General features: G+C 40.1%; 4 protein-coding genes across 5 annotated transcripts; 1 reads left to right on the forward strand and 3 right to left on the reverse strand.

Annotated features, from left to right (window-relative positions):
• Positions 1 to 2,089: 2,089 nt before the first annotated feature.
• On the reverse strand, positions 2,090 to 4,364 carry LOC112590437 (uncharacterized). The gene is made up of 3 exons (XM_025306855.1): positions 4,238 to 4,364; positions 2,282 to 2,461; positions 2,090 to 2,208 (listed from the first exon to the last, which is right to left on the reverse strand). Exons 1-3 carry the CDS (start codon positions 4,362 to 4,364, stop codon positions 2,090 to 2,092), a joined length of 426 nt encoding a protein of 141 aa, XP_025162640.1.
• Positions 4,365 to 7,409: 3,045 nt separating this feature from the next.
• LOC105185088 (uncharacterized) lies at positions 7,410 to 8,920 on the reverse strand. The gene is made up of 3 exons (XM_025306859.1): positions 8,328 to 8,920; positions 7,823 to 8,146; positions 7,410 to 7,631 (listed from the first exon to the last, which is right to left on the reverse strand). The coding sequence occupies exons 1-3, from the start codon at positions 8,683 to 8,685 to the stop codon at positions 7,444 to 7,446; spliced, it is 870 nt and encodes a 289-aa protein (XP_025162644.1). The 5' UTR covers positions 8,686 to 8,920; the 3' UTR covers positions 7,410 to 7,443.
• Positions 8,921 to 10,801: 1,881 nt separating this feature from the next.
• On the forward strand, positions 10,802 to 11,943 carry LOC112590439 (uncharacterized). The gene is made up of 2 exons (XM_025306860.1): positions 10,802 to 11,161; positions 11,235 to 11,943. Exon 2 carries the CDS (start codon positions 11,345 to 11,347, stop codon positions 11,849 to 11,851), a length of 507 nt encoding a protein of 168 aa, XP_025162645.1. The 5' UTR covers positions 10,802 to 11,161; positions 11,235 to 11,344; the 3' UTR covers positions 11,852 to 11,943.
• Positions 11,944 to 13,839: 1,896 nt separating this feature from the next.
• On the reverse strand, positions 13,840 to 17,056 carry LOC112590444 (protein ALP1-like). Of its 2 annotated transcripts, XM_025306872.1 has the most exons (4): positions 15,205 to 17,056; positions 14,833 to 15,046; positions 14,384 to 14,656; positions 13,840 to 14,239 (listed from the first exon to the last, which is right to left on the reverse strand). In XM_025306872.1, exons 1-2 carry the CDS (start codon positions 15,573 to 15,575, stop codon positions 14,944 to 14,946), a joined length of 474 nt encoding a protein of 157 aa, XP_025162657.1. In that variant the 5' UTR covers positions 15,576 to 17,056; the 3' UTR covers positions 13,840 to 14,239; positions 14,384 to 14,656; positions 14,833 to 14,943. The 2 variants fall into 2 exon arrangements, with proteins under 2 accessions (XP_025162657.1, XP_025162656.1); XM_025306871.1 differs by lacking the exons at positions 14,833 to 15,046; positions 15,205 to 17,056 and having other exon boundaries at positions 14,384 to 14,783.
• Between the last annotated feature and the right edge of the window lie 6,895 nt (positions 17,057 to 23,951).

Raw genomic sequence — 23,951 nt, forward strand, 5'->3', positions numbered from 1 at the left:
ACAAATAGTACCGTTAGTAGTATATGAAAATATGAATGTCTGTTACAATGTAAATGCAAATTATATAACAAATAAAAAGTATAAAATATAGCATGTCATATGTGTATCATGCGCAAAGTGAAATATTTTGGTATCGTAGCAAGTAATAGAAGCAATATAAAATGAGACAAATTACTTATTACACATTTCATGCATGTCGTAATTAAAATTGAAATAAAATACAGTAATGCTTCTAACATTGTTATACTATTTCCTTTTATTATTCTTAAGATGTTACAATTAAAACAAAATATATCACAGATTACATGAAATTTGCAATTGTAACAACATTATTAGTATAACATTTTTCAGAACAAAAATATAAAATATGTAAAAACATGCAACAAGACTATAATATATTATAAAATAACGTTAGAACAAAATTAAATATGAAGAACCGTAGAAATTATGAAAATTGAAACCTGTTTCACAAATAACAAATGAAGCATGCATATTATGTAAAGCATGTAGCACAAAGAAAGAACAGAAAACATATTATATGATACATACAAGTATAAAATACTTATAAAAAATTATATATGGCTTAAAATAATAGTTTTCCTATTATGCTGGTTTGTGTTCCTAAAGTTTCTATTAATAAATTTTAGTATGTAATATATTCGAATTTTAATGAATAATTTTATTAAATAGTTTTGTGCAAAATTGGGACACGAATGTAAAAATTCCACAGTCGACAAAATGCTTACCAAATTGTGCACAACATGGGTATAGCAATAAAACTATTAAAGTTCTCAGAAAGCTTGATATCAGGTGTAGTAAAAAGAAATCCATTATTTTTCCAATAGATGGCTTTAGTTATCTGTATCTCGCGTTATATAAGTCCGATCGGGTTCCAGTAGATGGCGTTAGAAAGATGAGATTTCGTACTAAAAAAACTTTTCTGACAGTTTTGTGATTAGTTGACTCAGTTTTGTTTGAGCGCGCGTCAAAGATGGACACTAGCAAAGAGAAAATACGCTATATTTTACAGTTTTTCTTCGATAAAGGCGAAAACGCAAGCCAGGCGGCTGAAAATGTGAATAGTGTTTATGGTCCTGATACTGTAACAGCCAATGACGCGCAATTTTGGTTTCGTCGATTCCGTTCCGGTAATTTCGATGTCAAAGATGCACTACGCACTGGAAGGCCAATTGTCGAAAATATCGATAAAATCATGGACATTGTCGAGTCCGACCGTCATGTAAACACTGTTTCGATTGCCCAAGAGCTAAAGATTGCACAAAAAACCGTTTGGAACCATTTGAATAAGACTGGATACAAAAAAAAGCTCGATGTATGGGTGCCACACAAGTTAACGAAAAAAAACCTCATGGACCGAATTTCCATCTGCGAATCGCTGCTGAATCGCAACAAAATCGACCCATTTCTGAAGCGGTTGATCACTGGTGATGAAAAGTGGATCACTTACGACGTCAAGCGAAAACGGTCGTGGTCGAATCGCGGTGAGCCGGCGGAAACGGTGGCCAAGCCAGGATTGACGGCCAAGAAGGTTTTGCTATGTGTTTGGTGGGATTGGCAGGGAATTATCTACTATGAGCTGCTCTCCTACGGCAAAACTCTTAACTCGGAACTGTACTGTCAACAATTGGACCGTCTGAAGGAAGCAATCGCCCAGAAGCGGCCAGCTTTGGCCAATAGGAGAGGAAATGTGTTCCATCAGGACAACGCCAGGCCACACACATCGATAGTGACTCGCCAGAAGCTCCGGGAGCTTGGTTGGGAGATTCTTATGCATCCACCTTATAGTCCGGACCTGGCACCAAGTGATTACCATCTGTTCCTGTCCATGGCGAACAATTTTGCTGGTGAAAAATTCGCTTCAAGAGAGGCTTGTGAAAATCGACTGTCTCAATTTTTTGCCAATAGGAACGAGGGCTTCTATGAGAGAGGCATAATGAAATTACCTTCAAAATGGCAACTAGTTATCGAACAAAACGGCACATATTTGATCTAAATCGGATCATTCTAACTATGGTAATTAAATTTCATGGGCCTTCAATTTCATGCAAAAATAATGGATTTCTTTTTACTACACCTGATATAAGACTTTACCTAAACTATCAATTGTATCTATTTCCACTGTAGTACCTTCTGTAAGTATTGCGTCCATAACATTAACATTTTGTGCCTCTGTACTTTCTGCCTTATCTATAATTATAAATTATTTAAAAAATCTAAATATATAATATATAGTTATTTTTTTTTATTTAAACTAACTTACCTTCTGAACTTCTTCTGAAAGTCGAGTTTAGGATAGCATGTGGCTGCAGTCTTGTTTGCTCGTAATTGAGAAACATATCTCTTAAAATGTAGTCTGCATATTCTGTAATTCCTGTATAATTCAATGGGTGTCTTCGATAACAGATCATTCCTGCCACAGGCTGCGATCCATAATTTTGATCTAAACATACATTTTTCTTATATTGATGTGTTTACATTACTAGCTACATACATTTCACTAGCTAAAATGAATACAATTTAATTAGGTTTTCCCAGGAAAACAAGTGTGTGTAAACTAGATTTCATATATTAATAATAATAATGTCATCGTTTAAATAATACATAAATAACACTTCACCTTTTTGTATCCTTTGGAAATCTAAATAATGTTTCTTTCTTTCCTCGTTCCTCCATAGTTGTATTTCAACAATTTTTAAAGGCACACCAGTACCCACTTCTTTTATTCATAGTTGTTTAAGAGTGAGTGTGCCGTCCTAGAGACGCGAGCAGAGCCTGTCTGTCATGCATGGCGGGCGGCATGGGTTCCCGGCGCCGGCTTACTCGAAGTCGGCGTAGGGGTCTCGTTCGGCGAGTAGCTCCCGCCGTGGCTGCTACGAGGCGCGCCACCCGACTCCGCAACTCGCGGGCAAAATTCCGCCGGCCGGGTATATCATCCAGCGCAACGGCCGGCGCGGCGCCTTCGCATGGCCCAACGCCGATTGTGGCAATCCCTGGTGTTAGGGTTGTGCGACTTATAGCGCCCGTCTTTACCGATGTTTTCTCTAGACTCTCCTAGAGCACTTTTCGCGCATCGTCAAGATTCAAACCAACGCAATCTATACTCTGCTGAGTTAACTGCGGTGCCAATAGACCCTGCTGGGTTGAAGCTTTATGGTGAATCGACTTTAGCTTAGAGTTTACCTCGTTGCCACGATTCAGGAGCGAACTTCGATCGCCTCCGTGTGGAACGAGTAACTCTCTATCTCCGAGCGTCCGTCGAAGACCTCGGCTGTTAGGAACGGCGTTGCCGTCTCCTAGAGAGATTTGCGAACTCTCTCTTGCCTAGTATCCGTCTAGGATCTTCATGCGTTCAGAAGCGACAAGGTCGCTTCTTCGAGAACTCTGAGCTTTCTGCCCAAGCGTCTTCAAGGTCTTGACTAGTCGCCCCGGAGCAACTGAGTCATCTCTCGGGCGACACGAGCTCAGCGCGTTCTCTAGTGCCTCTCGACGCTTCTCAGGAACGTGGTAGGTCGTTTAGTCCGGAAGGGCAGGCCATCCGAAACGACGGAGGTCGTTTCACTTTAACGCCCGTAGGCATCTTTGTTACGCGGTTTTTCGGCCAAGATTTACGACTCGAACAGGCCGTACAAGACCTGAGCCTATTACCATCCTCAACTCTGATCCTTCTGATAAGGGTCTTCTGGCATCCGCTTATTTTCACTCCGGGAGCGGAGTCGCAAACAATAGTGTATTACACAATATACATTTTTCACACACAAAACACAATAAGTTTCTTTTTCACATTTCGTGCTTGTCATATTGCGTCGACCTCTATCTTTTGTGCAGATTATATTGCTTTCAGGTTATGGTACGTCTCACTTCCTGCAGGCTGCCATGTTGTGGAGTGTGCATTTCCGTCAAGCGCAAGTGAAAACCATTTCATGAATTTTAGCTTCAGTGAACTTACTGTATCTACTTATACTGTAAAGTTACGAATCCAATAGACAAAAGAAAATTCTGGATATGATATTACAAGATTTCAGAATATTTCCTCTCTTTGTTTAAACAGTATGATTATCAGGATGTGAGGGTTGCGGTCGATAAATAGAAAACTCACTCTTATTAGACAATATAAGACTGTCCTGTCTTGATGTTTTGTTCAACTGAATAAAGGAAAGGAAGGGAAAAGAAGGAGCCGAGAAGAGTCTTTAACCGAAGATTTGATTTATTGGTTTACGGTTACTGTGGCTAACAGCCGATATAGTGATTGGTGTAGGGCTATGTAGGAGGCTTCGACCTCCGGCTATGCCGTAGGGCAAGCCCAACGCCTCCCTGACGCCACAACTCCCAGATGCATCCTCCATCCATACCAAAATAGCCGGCCAACCCTAAAACTTGTCGTACTTGATGCGCCGTCCGTGGTTCTTTAAACGTTTTAATCGCTTCTACGTGCCGTTGGCTTAACGTGATGCCGTTTGCCCCCATGACATAGCCTAGAAATTCTTTGCGTAAGAACAAACACTTGTCATAATTGAGCTCGAATTTATATTGCTTTAAAATAATCATTACTTCTTCGATTATTTTAAGATGCTCGGTTACATTGTTTGACGCGATCAGAATATCGTCAATGTAAACAATAATTCTTCCGGCACTAATCAAAGGTTTAAAAATCTGTCGCTTTTGAAATTCGGCCGGTGCTTCGCTATAGCCGAATGGTAATCTTTTATACTCATATTGGCCGTCTGGAGTACCGAATGCAAAATATTTAGTGTCTCGTTCATCTATTTTGATATGATGAAATCCATTTTTAATATCTAATAGCGTAAATATGGTTTTATTCGTTAGCTTCGACAGACAATCTTCGATGATCGAAAATGCATATTTTTGTTTTTCGACTCGACTGTTCAGAGGTCGTAAATCGACACATAGCCGTAAGTTGCCACTTCGTTTTTTCACTGGTACAGTTCACGCACAATAAGGCGAAATGCTTTTATTATGTCGTGTGCCAACAGATCGTCGATAATATTTTTGATTTCTTCGCGCTCGGCGAACGCAAACCGTCGCGGAGCATACGCCTATATCGAATTGTCCTTCAAGGGTACCCGAATCGCATGCCCGTCTTCGATTGTTTCGATCTCGTTGTCTCTTATAGCTAACAATAGCTTTTGTAACCGCTCTTTCGTTTTCATATCATAGTTTATTTTAATGTCATTTAAACGATCCTTTAGTGCCTTCTCTATGTTTTCTTCAATACAAAGAGGCAATTGTTCAAATAAGCGAACTCGTTCTGCTTTTTCAGCTCGCGGTCGAAAAACAAAAGACATTCTTTCTTTGTAAAGAAAATCGCGCCCAAGGATGATTTCCCCTTGGAACAAATGTTTCGACAAGACAAAGATATTATACTCTATATTTTTTGTCGGTTCGAGCTTTAGCTTTACTGGGGCTATTCCTAATATCGCTAACGGTTGCTCATTTAAATTATATAATTTTGTTTTTACCGGTCTTAAAATCGGAATTGTCGGCTGTATATGAACATTATATAATTTTTCATTAATAAACGAGACCGGGCTGCCCGTGTCTATAAGCACTTTATATTGGCATCGCTCACTCATGGGTGCGTTCAGATCTCCCACCTAGGTGCCCCGAACCACCTAAACGTCGTTCAGATTCCCCTTGCTTCCACCCAGGTGGCGTTTAGTATATCGTTCAGATTCCATTCGAACACACCCGGGTGAAGGGAGAAAAGCACCCTGCTCTTGATACAGGGTGCCAGCGAGTAAATTTTAAATATTTTTCGTGTCAAATAAACAAATGACGATAAAGTGAAAAAGAGTGTTTACTACACAAAGAATGAACCTGAAACTCGTAGTCACGGAGAATGGTTCTCCAGTTATTGAGCACAATAAGCTAGTTGTGTGGGACGTTGATGGCAAGTTGTTTATTTATCATTGATATAATTTTATTAACGTTGTACATAAAAAGAGGTTATGATAGACGAGGTTTCATATGAATTTCTTCTTCGTCGATCTTTTCATGATTTATATTTCTTTTATTGCTACAGGTAATTGTCCAGTGCACCTCGATATGACACCTGAAAATCTAGCATCTTTCAATCTACAAGTAAAAATAAATTCCTCAGGCAAGTTCTTTTTATTTTATTAACCTCTATTTTACTAAGTATTATATATGAGACTATTTTATTCACGATAAATCTCTAAAGATTAAATACTTATTGAATAGGTAAAACTCAAGAAACAGAAACACTATTGTCTAATGAGCAGCTCACTGTGAACTGCGAGAATCAGAGTAAGGAAACTACCATATTAAAGAGTTAGACTAGTATTACAGTGCCATCTGGGCTAATAAACCGAATTTTCGGTACTACAATGCAAATTTACAAGATGTCGATAATATGTACTGATAAGGTAAAAAGAATAATTAAATTAAAAAACAATTTTATTTCAAAATATAAACATTTATTGCGTTTATTATTACATATAAAATATAAGAATAAATTATGAATGTTAAAAAAATGAAAATATAAATTAATGGAAATAATTATTGCGCGAATTAATATTTTTTACATTTCTTATAATAGTACTGCATAGCTTGCTGTTCTATAATATTTTGCGGTTTTGTAATGCATTTGCTTCTAATTTTTTTATTAATATTCGAACAACACAGAGATATAGAAAAATGTTCTATGATAACTTCCATAAAAATAATGTTAAAGTCTTGTTTATGTTCAGTACATATAAAAAATTGGAGATCTACTTCTTCTTTAATAATAGCATTTAATTTTTTAGATAACTGAGTGCGGAAACATACAGATGATATTTTATTCTTGCATGTTGTAAAAGCAATAATTACAGCAAGTTCCATTTCTTTTAATAAGATACCTTCTCTGCAAGAAGAACAATTATTAAAAGACTGCATATGCAATAATTTGTTAACAACACATTTGTAATCATCTGTACAATTGCCAGTTCCAATTTGTTTTTGTATTAATGTAAAAATATCATTAATATCGATTCCTTCTTCGATTAAATCTTCATTTGAGGTATTTAATGTTTTAATACTATTTTCTACGAAATGTTGCAAGGAAAATAAAGCTTCTCCATTGTCATCAATTTCACAATTGCCACCTACACTACGTTTTCCCGTCAAATTGTTTATTAATAATGTTTTAAAAGAGAATTCAAAATTTGCACATGTAGGATTAATATTACGGATATTATGACTTCTTATCATTCCAAAAAAATGTTCTAATGGGTCTTGATTTATATATCGTGTTTTTAAATATTCATTCCCATTTCATTCACAGCTGTCCATAATTTTTGAAAACCTTTAGTAGTTGTTATCCAGTTATTTAAAGAAGGAATAGACATTGGTTTTTTTGTTGTTTTGTTAACAAACCGCATATCTTTTAATAGTTTAATGGCATCACACCAGAAAGAATGATGTTTGCTTTGAATGATTTTTTTTAACAGTGACTCGTAGGAGTATATCTGACTGAAGTTGAAGTCCATTTACAGAATCAAATAACTTGTTAAAAAAATCCAAAACTTGTGCTGTTGCAAATCCTTCCTTTTGCGGTATTTGTAATGGCCCAACATTCATTTCAACAAAACCTAAGAAAAACAAATTTTTAAATATTTTAATTACTTTTGTAACGTATTTTCTTTTTTGTATGTTATAAAAATTAACTAAAATTAAGTTTTTCTTATGAAAAACTAATGAAATCATAAATAAATAATATTTATAGATATATATTTTAATACTATAGTGTTATTAATTACTATTACCAATTTTGTGTAATTACCTTGTATTCGACTGTTATATTCAATAAATGCTGATAAAGTTCCACTGAAAACTTGTGTTGCCAATTTTACTTTCATCTTTTTTATCTTGCTTCTTATGATATGTTCATCCGTTAATTTTTTTAGCTGACGATTTAGTGTATTATTAAAAATGTCGAGATGATAAGCAGTTTCAATTATGTCCCAAGAAGCAAACTTCCTTTCAGTAGAAGACTTTATATCGATTTCAATATCTTTAGTCAGAAAATTATTTCGTATTCCTTTTATTAAATGAGGAGGATCATATAGATGAATTATCTTCTGATTATATAGGATAATCGTTCCATCTGAAATAATATTTTTATTTACATCTTATCGCATGATATATTTATGAGCTAACATGATATACATTTTCCAACTCTGTAAAAAAACAAAAAATCATTCTTTCAAAGTAAATGCATAAAATACATATATTTTATTAACACGTCTCGGTTTATATGTATATATGTGTAAGGAAAATTTACTTACCAAATTCTTCATCATTTCTTAAACACATTCCTCTTGTATGATTCAATAATTCATTTATTGCAGATACATTTGATGTAGCCTGGTCACATACTGTAGCAATAATAGTGAAACCGGATTGTACAACTTTCTTAACAATTTTTTTGATGCAATATATTAATTGACCACTTTTTGTTTGACTTTTGCAAAAATTGTACGATAAAGGTATTTTCCAACCAGTTCTTATACCTCTTAGCATAAATACAAGTGCATGATCAGCTATTCGTTGCGTTCGTTTATGTCCCCAATCTTCAAAGCCAACTATTTTATCATTGATTGTATCATATTGCAATTGAGGTTGCAAAGATATTTCATCCCACATGAGTATACATATTTTATCTTTCGCATTTTTAAATGTCGATTGCTGGAATAGGTGTGAAAATATAACGTTATTTATACCTGTATGTAATGGAACTTTTTGCAGCAAAAGTCGTAAAGTTTTGCTACTTAGTAAAGCAAATAGTTGTTGCAGAAATGTATAACCACTATGACATTGTTTATACAATGATAATGCCACAACCTTTTCCTGTAAAGTAAACCTCCTACCCTATATATAAAATACAATATATATATATATACATACACACAATAATAATAATATATACAATATATACACAATATATACACATAATATATACAATATATATATATATACATACAATAAAAATATTGAGATAATAATTATGATACACGATCAACATCAAATGTAGTTCCTCTAAATACATAAAAAGCCTCATATATTGTAAGTATAACTTTTTAGCTATTTGCTGTAGGTCATAAGATGTAACTTTATGTCAAAATAAAGTCAGAAGGTCATTACCAAAATCTTTTTTCTTATTGCCTAATATAAACGTTAAACTTTAAATTGTAAATAAGCTAAAATTTTATAGAGAAGAAATTATAAATGTAGGCAGGACAGGAAACACTTTTTAGTGGAAATGACAATATAAGTTATGATTTACAATTAAAAGCTAAAAACTTACTATAAGTATTATTAACACATCTAAAGAATTAGTTTCTGAAGAGTATTAATGAAAATTGACATAACATGACATATTTTCCTATAATTATGAATTATTGAGACTTATGTTTTCTAGAAATACTGAAGCATGTTCACCGCATGTTTTTTATTTCTAATTTCAAATTTTTGCAAAATGTTGAAAAATGTACCTTTGGCTTTTTTTTCACATTTTTCAACTGCATGTTAATAAACATTTTTTGGGAATTGCTTAAGACTTGATAATTTTTAAAGAAATGGTTTGAAAATTTTTTAGCATATTTCAGTCTGTTTTTATAACTTACAACATTCCTTTGTAAAACAATATTGCGTTTCCGAAGTACAACCGTTTTATTATATAACTGCTTGGCTTTTGGAGTCAATTGGATCTGTCTAGTGACAGTCCCAAGTATACTTCTTCGAGTATGTGTCGTAACACGAGAACTCTTTGGAGTCGTTTCTATACTTAGTTGAGGTAAATCTTGAGCATTTGTATTCGGCTGAGGTATGTTCTCAATTCTTTGCTGAGGTAAATCTTGAGCACTTGTACTCAGCTGAGGTAAATCTTGAGCACTTGTATTCGGCTGAGGTATGTTCTCAATTCTTTGCTGAGGCAAATCTTGAGCACTTGTACTCGGCTGAGGTAAATCTTGAATACTTGTACTCGGCACAGGTAAATTTTGAACACTTGTACTCGGCTGAAGTATATTTTCTGTTTCTTGCTAAAGTAAATTGACAGTTGGGATTGCATCATGTTTTAATCTTCTACGGTGCAAACTAAAAATATATGCATCTTCACTGAAATGTAAATGACAGATTTTACATTTCCGAATCTCCTTTTCTGATAAAGAATATAATTGTGGCATTGAGACCATATCAAGCCATTTCTTTCGCATGTTCAGATTTTTCGGAAAAAAATGTCCAGGAACTTTAGTATTTGATATACATTGTAGTACCACGCATTTCCACCCACTTTTGGTCATTATATTCTAAAATAAAATTATTCTAATCAGTACTGGGATTCTGTAACTCATTATTGGACTTAACGATAACGAAAAAATTGTCTTAATCTCTAATAACGAGTTACAGAATCCCAGCACAAAAAGTAATTTTCATTCATTTATCATATTAAATAATATTAGCATTCAACAAAAAGAAAATTAACAGCTACTTGCATAAAAAATATTAACAGAGTACTTACATTTAAAAAATCAGGTAATATTATATTATATTATTATCAATCCTTCCTTTATTCCTTCAATATATATGGCTATGGACGTCTAAACAGATATATCCTTACGCCAGTCTCCAGATAATGATTAGAGAATGAATGTTACCATCTAAACACAAAGAGAAAGAGATGAGAACCGACAAGACTACACGGATGATATCATCCATCCAAGCAAAAATTGTTAGATTAAACTTAAAATAAATTGTTAGATTAAATTGTTAGATTAAACTTGAACTACTCAACACGGCGGCACTCACCGGACTTTATATTATTATTAAAATCAGTACTTCTCCAACGATACAGGCTTTCCGAAATTCACTGCCAGTATTGAAAATCTATACTTTACGTCACGTATACTGTTAAATTTTAGTACTGGCAGCAAATTTCGGAACACAGTCACAGTAAAGACAGCTGACATCAGGCAACACTTGTAGCCTTGTGCCACCTGGGCTAATAGACCAGACAAGCGGAATTAAAATGCGGTTTGAAAACATATATGAGTTTCCTCACCCTGGCGAGAATGAAAGTTCACAAAGTCAACAGCTTACTGACATCTCCAGCAAGAAAAAAGTACGCTTACTTTTTAATTGTAATTCCACCTTTTCATATATCACTTTATTATTAATTCTTATTTCTTGTATAGGTGCAACATCATGGAAAGATAACCATGCTGTCAAAATCCTCATTGAAGAGTGGAGGGAACATGAAAACTATTTCAAGAGCACTACTATTACTAATAAAAAAGTCTGGGAAATGATAGCTAGTAGATTGAAAAAAGAGAATCCACTGTGGAACTACACTGGTCAGCAGTGTGAGGATAAATTCAAGGACCTTAGGAAACATTATATAAAAGCTAGGGACCAAAATGAAAAAAGCAGTGGCCTTCCAGTTGCTACCTGCAAATTTTATAAAGAGATGGATGATGTTCTTGGTGATAAACCAGCTGTGAAACCTGTATGCATAGCTCCAACATTAAAAAACGTTATCAACCTGATTCCCAGGACTCTTCAAGCACAGCTTCTGCAACTTTATACAGTAATAGTGAAAATGACAGTGATCGTGGTTATGATTGTACCCCTAAATTTAAAAAGAAAAAGAAAAGTGTTACTGAAAGAAATCTCGAAAGACTACTTGCTATTAGAACAGAGGAATCTAAAAAAAAGGAAGAGGCTCAACAGGCATATTGAACGAATGCAGCGTCAAGATCATGCAATTGAAATTTATCAAAGTGCAATGAACCGACTATTAGAAAAGTTGTAGTTAGAGAAGTTATAAGGAATGCAAGAAGTAGAGAATAGAGAAGTAGTGCAGTTTTTCCCTGTTTTCACCAATATATATCGCTTTTTAAAATTATTTTATTTTTTTCGTGTTTCTGTTGTGATTAAAACACTTAATACTTTCGTTGGGTATCAGAAATCTATGTTTAAAGATAAAATTCATGATATATGATTTCACTTATTTGCTACAATTCTTAAGTATATATTCATAACATATTCATTCATAAGATTATGCATATATTCTTTGTTTTGTTTCTGATACTTAATATTAAGCATTAATATTTTAGTATAAGTCCTGAAGTTCTAATATAGACTTTGAAGTTAACTTCACATAATTATGTAACTTTAAGGTTTTTTTTTCAAGATTTCTAGTCCTACTTCAAATATTTTTATACATCTAAAATATGAGATATTTATGTTATTGATTTAATAGAGTAGAGAATAGGGATTATGTAATAATAAGGATAATAAGAATTGTGACGTAGAAGCCGCGGAGGTGCCCGTCACAAGATGGCGAGTCCTATACCGCGAGGCGGGGGGGGGGGAAGAAGGTCCTAAGGGGTGCGCGAATTGCAAAGGACCCTCCCCCGAAATTGTAATTAGCATTATTGTTAGTGATAAGAGCGCGCAGGTGTGACAGTCCCGCGTCCCCGAGCTTTGTGCCCCTGGACCTCTTGCACCGACCATCAAGACCGGAGGAGCCAGGAGGAAGAAGAGGACGTCACCCATCGCCCGGACAGCCACCTCAGGTGAATACTCCTCCTTATCTTTCTAATTACCGACTCCCATATCGCCTCAAAAGATTCTCGCTGCCGTTTCCGTTGTCCACAGGCCCGTAGAAATATCAGGCAAATGTATCGTCGCTCCCGTGCTCGAAGCGTGACCGCGTGCTAAACAAAGCCTGCCTAGGCGCGCAAAGACAGCGGGAGCGCGAGAGAGAGAGAAAGAACGTGCGAGAGTGAGACCGAGCATCCGTCCCGCGGATCGAAAACAAAGATCCGCGGAAGGATTCCCGTATTGGAAGAAAAACGAGGAACGGGGAGAGGAGAGCCTCGAGACACAATAAGGAAGAAAGGAGAGACACTGTTTTTGAGAGCAAATAAAAGAGCGAACTACCGTTTTCGCTCTCTCTTCCATAATCAGTCTGCTGTCGACTAGTACGGATCATTATCGCTTCTACTATCGGATATCACTGTGAAACCAATTATCATCTACCTTTATCGAGCGCTTAAGTTTATGCCACACTCACCGAGGATTACCGTTGGTGGCTGCGTTGCGTAGGAGCGAGCGGAGGAAGGAGGAGGATCACGCCGCCGGGAGGTTCCCGACTGTGTAAGACCGACCACCTGATTTTCTATTTCGGTGTCCCGTGCGTACCGTGTCTCGGACTAACTGTCAGCGCAGAGCAAGTCTCGAATTCGCGAGAGCACATCGCGGAGTGTATCGTATCGAGGGGTCGGACCGTACCGATTCCCGTGAAATAAAAGTGAGATAATACAAACGCGCAGTGTTACTTTTGCATTTTCCCAACTACTTCCCAGATTCCCGATTGAACCCTCCCGTCTACCGACTTAAAATATCGAGGAGCTATCGGTCCCGTCGGATTCGCGTGTCTCGGCTATTTGGTGGTTTGTCGTTTCGTGTTGGTGATCGGTGCAGCCCGCTGTACCTGGCGCCCAACTACTTTGGTGCGAGTGCGAGCGGCCGGTGCGCGTGGGCCGACGGCAATTTGCCGACGGCGAGAAGAAATCACGTCGCAGGATATAGAGAACATTGAATATTGTTTATGTTGTCAACTAAAACACTAATTTAATTAATAATTCAGTCACGTTCTTAAAAATATATTTTTTGAGAGAGAGAGAGAGAGAGAGAGAGAGAGAGAGAGAGAGAGAGAATACGATTACATGATTTAATGAATAAAAATGTTCTATTACAAATATTTATACTTTAATTTAATTACCTTATTCTTTAGCAGGAAACTTTATATGATTATTTACTAAACATATTAAACATACGTAGTCAGTATTATGTTATTATCACACAAGAGTTACTAAATAATTTCTTTTTGCCACACCAGCATCATCTTCATCTGTCTGTAATACATTTTGAACAGCATGGACTTCATTTTCCTGGCCTTCTAGGATATGTTCTTTTATGTCATCATCAAGTCTTTCAAGGCAAATATTGTGAAGAACTGTACAAGAACTGTACAAGAACTGTACAACTGTACAACAATTATCACAAAAGGGATTATGTCTATTCTATTCATATCAAGATATTTCAGTCTTCGAAATCGTCCTTTCAATAACATAAATGCTCGTTCAATGACTTGCCTAACTTTAGACAACACGTCATTAAATCTCTTTTGAGCCTGCAAAAGAAAAATGCCTTGATAATTTTATGGATCAAATATGAGTAGAAAATTAAGAAAATGTTTACCGTATAAGGGAAACTTAAAAATGAAAAACTATGTTTCTTTAGATGTAAATAACAAATATACTAAGTATGTTTTTACCGCAGTAAGATTGCCATGATCACGAAAACCAGAAATACACCAACGTAATATAGGGTAAGCCTTGTCACCAATAATATATTCTTCATTAGGAAAATACAACAGTCTATTTGTCTGCACTTCTGACCATAGATCAGTATTTCTGAACACTCTTATGTCACCAACAGATTCTGGATAACCAGCAAAACAATCCAAAAATGCCATCTCAGAATCATATACAGCCTGAAGTATAACAGCGTAATTTTTCTTGTATGTCTTATAGGACAGACAGTCTTTCTGTAAAAGAATCATGGCAAATTTTAACATTGTAAATCCGATATTCAGAGACATCACATGTTTATTTTAATTTTAAGCAAACTCATTAATTTTTCTGTATAAAATCATATCATGAGAATATTGAATAAACCCATCAAAAGAAGAACTTGTATTGTCTTTTAAAACAAAAAACTTACATATGGCTTTTTTATGGAAATGTGAGTACCATCTATAGCTCCAATTATGTCAGGTAGCACTGACAACCTCTGAAATTTCTGTTTCACTGTTGCTAATCTTTCCTCTCTTGGTCATTGTACAATATCCTCAGCAATATTATTCAAGGCTTGTATAACCCTCATAAAACTGACATTCAATGAACTTTTGCTCATGTCGAACCTTTCTCCTACAGATCTAAAACAAATAAATAAATGATTATTCATAAGCAAGATTTACAATCAAACATCTTCCAATTTTCATGGTCATAAATTATATAAACATAACATACTTTAAAATTTATGATTGTAAATTTATCATTATTTCTTTAGAAAAATATCTTAAGAGGAATTTACCTGTAAGAATCTGGTGTAGCCAACAACCAAAGGGTTGCAAGCAATTGTTTTCTAACTGGTATATGACGTTTTATCCCGACATCTTCTTGTAAAGCTGGTACCAATTTCTGTTCGAGCTGATTGTATGTTGTAAGAGTTATGCGAAAATGTTTCCTGAACTGTTCGCGATTAAGTTGCGGGATTGTACGTTCCACATAACCTCCAATTCTTGTAGGTTTGTGTTGAGGTCCTCGCAATTGCAAATGTATTTGCATATCTAACTCTCCATCAGACACGTCACTATTACTACTGTCACTGTCACTTTCCATTATCTTTTGTAAAAAGTTATTACTAATAGTAACAGCTAATGCTACAATTGCTCGATGATCCATCTTGAACAAAGTTAATGTTTGTCGTTGTACTTTTTCTTTCTGGCGCCTTCATGGCCCCCAAGTGCGTTCATATTCTTCAGTCTACCGAAATCACCCGACAATAGCCCCGCCTACTCCCGGTCCACCTTACCTGCACTTGACAGGTGAGATATTTGAACGCACCCCATGATAGTTGATATTGGGACAAAGAGCTCGCTGACTCGCAGCTCTTGTTCCTGCTCCTGCACCATCTCCTGCTCCTGTACCACGGCTACGGGGTGTCGTGGGGCATCGTCTCCTGCCGCTCGACGTCCTCCCTCATAGGCTGGTGCTCTCACTGGAACAACGGCTCCTTCTCGTCGCTTCAGGACCGGACACTCAAACTGTCGGTGACCTTTCGCCTTGTAGAAAAAGCACGTCGGCTCAATTCGACAGTCCTTATGTGCATGCCCCTTTCTGTTGCAATTACGACACTTTACTTCTCTTGCGCGCGTTATGTTAGACCCGATCGGCGCTCTCCTCTCCGTCTCGGCTACACTATTCGCAATCCGTCTCATTTTCGTTAAAAAATCATCTATTGTTTCTGCCGACAATGATAAGGCAGTAGCCCTTAACGCGCTCACGGTTATTCCGCTGATCAGCAGTTGGATCTTACTTTTAATCGATAATTCCGCCCTATGCATTAAAGCCAGTTTGTCGAGAGCATATTGATCAAACGACTCCTTAGTTAAATTCCATTTACGATTCTCGATTTTACTCATGATTTTATGAAAAGGAATTTCTCGACTAAATATTTTTAATAGTTCTTCTCTCACCGTTCTCCAGGTTTGCAGAATTGATCCATACTGGGAGTCATACCATTTTTTAGCCGCTCCCATCAACCTCGCTGTTGCAGCAAGTAGTGTCACTCCGTCCGTGTATTGCGGCAACGCAATTCACTCGCTGCGTCCACACTCGAGCGTTTTCTTCTTTCGATCCGCCAAACTCCGGGATCCGGGACGCCAATGAGGAAACCAAAATTTGCGATTGCGGCAGTTCTAAAGGCGTTTGACCCGCCACCGCGCCGTCGCTTACCGACGGTGTGGAAATCTGCGTGGACCGTCCTCCACTTTGGAGTTCCGATGTTGCTACGGGCCTTAGGTGATTGCCGCCCGCCGTCTAACCTGCCTCTTCTCTTCTGTTCGTTAAAATGAGGAGTAATCGTTCGAATTGGCTCTGCTGCTGCTGCAGGAATTGCTGTTGTTGCATCTGCATAAGTCTCTGCATTTTTGCCAGGCTGTCTGTCACCAATTCCATCATATTTTGCAGGGCCCCCTGCCTCTGCTCTTCCTCTGGTTGCTCTGCCGCTGAGGTCTCCGCTGAGGTCTGCCGGTCTTCTCCCGATCTGGAGCTCTCTCCCTAGCAGGTCCCTCATCGGCCCGTGCTGTTCCAGATGTGACATCAATAGGTCGATCATCCGCTTCCGATCATTCGACACCGGCAAGCGGAATTTTACTGCCTCCTCCTGCAGTTGCTTCAGCGACATTCCATCTAATGCGTTTCGGTTCATTTTCTTTTCTCGATTCTTAATTACCGTTATTTTAATTCAAACTGCTTACTGGAATGGGCGGTATCCCGCTTCTGATAAATTGTTGTAAAGTTACGAATCCAATAGACAAAAGAAAACTCTGGATATGATATTATAAGATTTCAGAATATCTCCTCTCTTTGTTTAAACAGTGTGATTATCAGGATGTGAGGGTTGCGGTCGATAAATAGAAAACTCACTCTTATTAGACAATATAAGACTGAATATATATATTGTAAAATAAACACAATTAGACATATAACCGACACCGTCTTTCCGTACAATACAATGTTTTATAATACTTCGACTTTACTCTCGACTCGACTCTTTTCTCTACTCTCGACTCGACTCTTTTCTGACGCGCTTCCTACGCTCTTTTCTCGGCTCTCTCGTCTCTCTCGGCTCTATCTCGGTTTCATCTCCTCCGTTCTTTACGGTGGCTCTTTTTATATTCCCGTCCTATCGGCCGCGCCTGAACTGTTGAGTTCTGTCCATTAGCAGTGACTCCACCTGGAACTGGATGATGCTGACATCCCTCGCTTATTTCTTACAATACTGTGTCCTGGCCCCCTTGGTGTTCTTACCGACCGTTCCTCTCTCCGGCAGGGTTGTGCCGTAGATTTCAAGTTTACGTCTACATGGATTGTTTACGCGTAGTCTACGTATTGTTTACATGGCCTTTTTCCCTCGTAGATAATGTAGACAATGTAAACTACGTAGACTATTGTACATTTTATTATTAATAAGTACAATATAAAAGAATTAAACTATAAAAGTTACCACACTCACGTATATCTAAGGGAGGGTCTATAACCTTGCTTTAAGTCGTAAGCTGTAAGCAAATTGACCAACCACAGTCAATTATTCTTAGAATAATCTGGAAAGAAACATATCCTTGGAATAATCGACTATGGTTGATCAATTTGCTTACGGTTTAAGGTTTAAAGCAAGGTTGTAGACTCTCCCTAATGTGAGTGTGTTAATCATAAGCAAATATAATGTTCAAAAAAGGTAATAAATTGTATTAAATATTTATTTTATTGTAATAATTAATACATTTAACTACGAAGTTAAATTGTAAAAAGTCAAAATTTTTTATGGAAAATATTAATAAATTTATTGATATATTCTTAGGATTAAATTAAGAAAAATATAAAAACTTATTCTTATATCTTTAATATTTTATATTTTACATATACATACATATATTACGTTTAAAACAAACTATTTATTATATGCATATATATATATATACATATATATATTAATCTTTGGTTTTACAGAATATGTATACAGATTAAATCAACATAAATTTAAATAAACTATAAAATAAAATTTCAAATAAACAATTATATGATTTCTAACAAACTTCTGAGATTCGATACATATATAGCCAAAGGCAACAGAAAAAATTTACCAATTTATATATTTAATAAATAACCCATTCATCTTTGCTTTTATTACAATATCCTGTAAGTTAATAAATATTTTTCATACAGTATTAAATAATCTCCAAAAACAATTACATCCGTGAAATTTTCTATCTGCGCGAAAAAAAATTCATAAAATATATTTGTTTCGTTGCTCTAAATGAGAAAACTCTCAGAACAATGTCATAGTTGTTCAGTGCACTACTCAATAAAAATATAATAATACTATGTTTAGGGAGCGCCGATCACATCAAACTCGTCGTCGCGTGCGACGACCCATGGGGGGAGGGGAACAATTAAATAGAGGGCCCGAAGTGACACCGGCCGAGGAAGCGGAAGGACCCCCGAGTAGCGGGGGTTCAAGCCCTCCTCGGCCGCCTCGGGCCCGCCTCCGTTGACAGAGGGGATCCGGGAAATCTACGGTGTAGAGTCCGGATCCCCCCTGCTTCGGACAAGCAGGGAATGGGGGGAGTGGTGTCCCGTTGGGGGACGGGCTCACTCCCCTAGAAACCCTCCCTCCCTGACTAACGGGGAGGGGGGGTAAGGGGTGAGCGCGGATGCCCCCTCACCCCATAGGTGAAACCAGAAGGCCAACCGGTCGGTCTTAAACCGACTGGGACCGCGCCCTGGATTCCCTTTGCGGAACAGGGCGCGGTAACAGGTGGCGTGGGGCTCGGAAAACGAACCCTGGGGCCGGGGTGTCGGGGAGGGAATGCGGGAGCAGTGCCCCTGACTCCCCACATTACCGGTTCGACAGGTAAGCATCCCGCAGGGGTTTTAGTCGGTAAGAGTCCGACATAACCACCGACCCCCCCCCCCCCAGGATCGGGGATATCCATGACGGATTTCCCCTGCATCACCAAAAAAAAAAAGAAATAATACTATGTTTATATATGCGAAGAATATTTGCTAACTTACAAGGTATTGTAATAAAAGCAAGAAGGTTTTATTTCGTACTTCTAAGGCCAAGACTTATTAACGGCTAAAGACATTCGAATCGATCTGGCCTTAATTGGTCGGATCAATGATCGGTCTTGCCTTAACTTCCAAGCTTCATAAATCGGAAAGTACTCAATGACATGTAATTTTGTTAGAGTGTTTTGGAAAGCTCTCGAGATAACCTACAAGAATATGTAATAAAAAATTGTAGTTTCTATTTAAAAAAACATTAATGACCTCGGCCTGATTTTGACAAGGTCACTCAAGGTCAAGTCCACATTTCCGTCATGTGTCCTCCTTCAAGCTATGCAACTTCGTTCGAAAAATTTTTTAATAAAATAACATAAAATTTACAAATAAAATTTATCATTATTTATTAGAACACTGAGTTATATGGTTATTTCACTTGTTATTGTAATAAATTAAGTATTATAACAATGCAATAAAAAATATTGCACGCACAATGGTCCGTTCTGGGCCCCCTGCTATGGGACATCGCGTTCGATAGGGTTTTGCGAACGCCCCTCCCCTTAGCCTGCCACGTCATCTGCTACGCAGATGACACCCTAGTGGTAGCCGGAGGGGAGGACTGGTGGGAGGCCCGCCTCTACGCGGAGGTGGCCTTGGCGTCGGTGGTGAGCACCATTCGTGACCTGGGTCTGAAGGTGGCGTCCCAAAAAACGGAGGCCGTTTTTTTTCACGACGGCAGCCGTGGGGCGCCACCGGAGACCCAGGTCGTGGTGGACGGAGTCCGCGTCCACGTCGGGCCCAGCATAAAGTATCCGGGCCTGACGCTGGACGGCCGGTGGGACTTCAGGGCCGATTTCAGGGATCTGGCACCCCAGGTCAGAAAGGCAGGTCTGGTCATAGCCAGACTAATGCAGACCCAGGGGGTCCGAGTTGGCACGCGCGCCGCCTATTTGTTGGAGGCGTTCTCTCGATCGCCCTCTATAGGGTGCCAATAGCGGAAGTACTATTTTAGCATTATTTGAGAAATTAAAAAATGATGTATTTCCGAACCGGTCGAGGTACAAACGAAATGCAAAGTGGTACAAACGGGTATAAACGATTCTCTATCGAACGCCGTTGTCCGTCCTAAGATATCTTAAAAAATAGCGGAAGTATCATTTTAGCGTTATTTGAGAAATTGAAAAATGATGTATTTCCGGACCGGTCGAAGTACAAACGAAATGCAAAGTGGTACAAACGGGTACAAACGATTCTCTATCGAACGCCGTTGTCCGTTCTAAGATATCTTAAAAAATAGCGGAAGTATCATTTTAGCGTTATTTGAGAAATTGAAAAATGCTATATCTCCGAACCGAGCGAGGTACAAACGAAATGCAAAGTGGTACAAACGGGTACAAACGATTCTCTATCGAACACCGTTGTCCGGTTTAAGGTATCTTAAAAAATAGCGGAAGTACCATTTTAGCGTTACATGACAGAAATTGAAAAATTCTGTATTTCCGAAACGGTCGAGGTACAAATGATATGCAAAGTGGTACAAACGGATACAAACGATTCCCTATATAACCCCGTTGTCCGTTCAAGATATCTTAAAATATAGCGGAAGTACCATTTTAGCGTTATTTGAAAAATTGAATATTGCTGTATTTCCGAAACCGTTGAGGTACGAACGAAATGCAAAATGGTACAAACGATTCTCTATCGAACCCCGTTGTCCGTTTTAAGATATCTTGAAAAATAGCGGAAGTACCATTTTAGCGTTATTTGACAGAAATTGAATATTGCTGTATTTCCGAAACCGTTGAGGTACGAACGAAATGCAAAATGGTACAAACGGTACAAACGATTCTCTATCGAACCCCGTTGTCCGTTTTAAGATATCTTAAAAAATAGCGGAAGTACTATTTTAGCGTTGTTTGAGAAATTGAAAAATGCTGTATCTCCAAAACGGTTGAGGTACAAACGAAATGCAAAGTGGTACATACGGGTACAAACGATTCTCTATCGAACCTCGTTGTCCGTCTTAGGATAACTTAAAAAATAGCGGAAGTACCATTTTAGCGTTGTATGACAGAAACTGAAAATTGCTGTATTTCCGAAACGGTTGAGGTACAAACGAAATGCAAAGTGGTACAAACGGGTGCAAACGATTCTCTATCGAAACTTTTTTTTTTGTGACGCAGGGGAAATCCATCATGGATACCCCCGACCTTTTGGGGGGGTCGCGAGTTATGTCAGACTCATACTGACTACCGGACCCGGGAGCGGTGGGTAGGCTTGTTAGCCGACCCCCATGAGTCCGGTCTCGCAACGGCCGAGGCTGTCCGCCCCTGTCTGTCGGAAATGACACACAGGAGGGGGCGTGGAATGTCCTTCCACCTGGTGCAGGTATTGACCGGGCACGGATGTTTCGGGAGATACCTGCACCGGATAAGGAAGGAGCCCATCGCTCGGTGCCCCGAGCTGCCCCGAGCAAGAGGACACGGCGCTATACACCCTAGCCGCCTGCGCGGCATGGGAGGAGCAGCGCCGGGTCCTGCTCGGGGCGGTGGACTGCCAAGGTGGGGAGCTCTCGCTCCCGCACTTGGTGCGAACCATGTGCGGGAACGAGAGAGCGTGGGATGCGGCGGCCTCCTTCTGCGGGGAGGTAATCTCCCAGAAGGAGGCCGCCGAGTGGAGGCGCCGGCCTGGCAAACGCCGTCGGAGAGGACGGCGGGGCCGGCGCTCCCTCGGGGGAGGGGGAGTCGGAAGCGGGCCCGAGGTAGCATCAGACGAGGAGAGAGCGCCGGCCTACACGGGTCGGCGCCTCCCTTGGCCACCTCGGGCCAGGCTCCGTCATTCAGAGGGGAGCGGGGAGGGCAACTCCCGCTCCTCTGAATGATTGGATAGGGGGGAAAAGGGGAGGTGGGGAACCCGATTGGGGTCGGGCTCCCCCAAAATCCCTCCCTCTCCCTTAAGGAAGAGGGGGGGTAAGGAGGAAGGGTGGATGTCCCCTTTCTCCAAGGTGACACCAACCAGAAGGCCAACCGGCGGGGATACCCGCCAGGGACCGCACCTCTTCCACTAATTCCCCGAAAGGGGAAGGAGGGTGCGGTACAAGAAGGCGAGGGGCTCTTGGAATAGAGCCCTGAGGCCGGGGAGTTGGGGAGGGAATGCGGGAGCAGTTCCCCTAACTCCCCTCCTCATGGTCCGACAGGTAGACATCCCGCAGGGGTTTTAGTCGGTAAGAGTCCGACATAACTCCTGCCCTTCCCCAAGGGAGCGGAGGTATCCATGATGGATTTCCCCTGCGTGAACAAAAAAAGACTCATACTGACTAAAACCCCTGCAGAATGTCTACCATTCGGACCGTTGTGAGGGGAGTTAGAGGAACTGCTCCCGCATTCCGTCCCCAACATCCCGGCCCCAGGGCTCCTCGGGAGCCCCACGCCATCGATTACCGCGCCCTATCCCACACAGGGGGTCTAGGGCGCGGTCCCCCGGTCGGTTCCCCGACCGGGTTGGCCTTCCGATGATTACTTTGAGGGGGGGTCATCCACCCTCCCTCCGCGCCCACCATTGCTCCCCTCCAAAGGAGAGGGGGCGGGGGAGTGGAGCCCAGCCCCAAACCGGGCTTCCATTCCTCCTTTTCCTACCCTATCCGACGTCTAGGGGGGAGGCGGGCCGGCATCACGTACCCGTCGCTCCCCTTTTCCCGCGCGTCCGAAGACATGGCCGAGGGGGCAGCCTCCGTCTAGCCGGTGACCTATCCTCCTCCTCGGCCGGCGCCCCCTCGGGCTCGCTGCCCAAACCCGGGGAGCGCCGTCCTCCCCGCCGCTGCCTGTGGCGGCCTCCAGGGCGACGCTCCCACTCGGCGGCCTCCTTCAGCGACAGAACACTGGGACAGAAGGAGGCATTTCCCCATACCTCCTCGGTCCCGCACATGGCCCTTGCCATGCGCGGAAGCGACAACTTATTCTCCCCGCACCCCATTGCCCAGGCCAGGACACCGCATTCCCTGCTCCAAGCTACACACTCGGCCAGGGTGTGGTGTACGGTGTTGTCCGGCTCCGGGCAGTGGTGGCACCCGGTGGTGGGCTCCTTCTTTATCTGGTGCAGGTAATGACTAAAACATCCATGTCCAGTCATCATCTGCACCAGATGAAATGTAAGTCCGCGCCCCCTCTTGCCTGCAAATTCTGCAAGGCAGGAGCGGACAGCCGTCGTCATCAGTCGCCCGAACTCCCGCGGAGCGGGCATCGCGTCCGCCCACCGCTCCAGAGTTCGGGCAGCCACCCGGGACCTCAGGGCCGTCAATTCCCTGGCCATTAATTCTCCCCTTTCGTGGAGCTCCTTGACTCTCCAATAGAGGATACTTCGTTCCTCGGCAAGGTCCTCCACGGGAGGGGGAGCCGACCAGGGTCGTCGCCGCCCTGAGCGCCTGGCGCATTAGGCGTTTGCTTTGAGCGATGGCCAACAATTGGGGCGCCGATATTGGCGCCCCATAGAGGG

The sequence above is a fragment of the Harpegnathos saltator genome, unplaced genomic scaffold (assembly GCF_003227715.2).
Source record: "Harpegnathos saltator strain DR-91 unplaced genomic scaffold, Hsal_v8.6 scaffold807, whole genome shotgun sequence".
In the NCBI taxonomy this organism is placed as follows: Eukaryota; Metazoa; Arthropoda; class Insecta; order Hymenoptera; family Formicidae; genus Harpegnathos; species Harpegnathos saltator.

Coding starts and splice junctions, on each gene's coding strand:
- LOC112590437 (XM_025306855.1), bottom strand. CDS start 4,364: ATGGAGGATGCATCTGGGAGTTGTGGCGTCAGGGAGGCGTTGGGCTTG. Junction 2,462..4,237: donor GGCTGTTAGCCACAGTAACC/GTAAACCAATAA, acceptor ATGTATGTTTAG/ATCAAAATTATGGATCGCAG. Junction 2,209..2,281: donor TTTCAGAAGAAGTTCAGAAG/GTAAGTTAGTTT, acceptor TTATAATTATAG/ATAAGGCAGAAAGTACAGAG.
- LOC105185088 (XM_025306859.1), bottom strand. CDS start 8,685: ATGTGGGATGAAATATCTTTGCAACCTCAATTGCAATATGATACAATC. Junction 8,147..8,327: donor AAGAAATGATGAAGAATTTG/GTAAGTAAATTT, acceptor ATATTATTTCAG/ATGGAACGATTATCCTATAT. Junction 7,632..7,822: donor ATATAACAGTCGAATACAAG/GTAATTACACAA, acceptor TGTTTTTCTTAG/GTTTTGTTGAAATGAATGTT.
- LOC112590439 (XM_025306860.1), top strand. CDS start 11,345: ATGATAGCTAGTAGATTGAAAAAAGAGAATCCACTGTGGAACTACACT.
- LOC112590444 (XM_025306871.1), bottom strand. CDS start 14,710: ATGTCTCTGAATATCGGATTTACAATGTTAAAATTTGCCATGATTCTT. Junction 14,240..14,383: donor ATCATGGCAATCTTACTGCG/GTAAAAACATAC, acceptor TTTCTTTTGCAG/GCTCAAAAGAGATTTAATGA.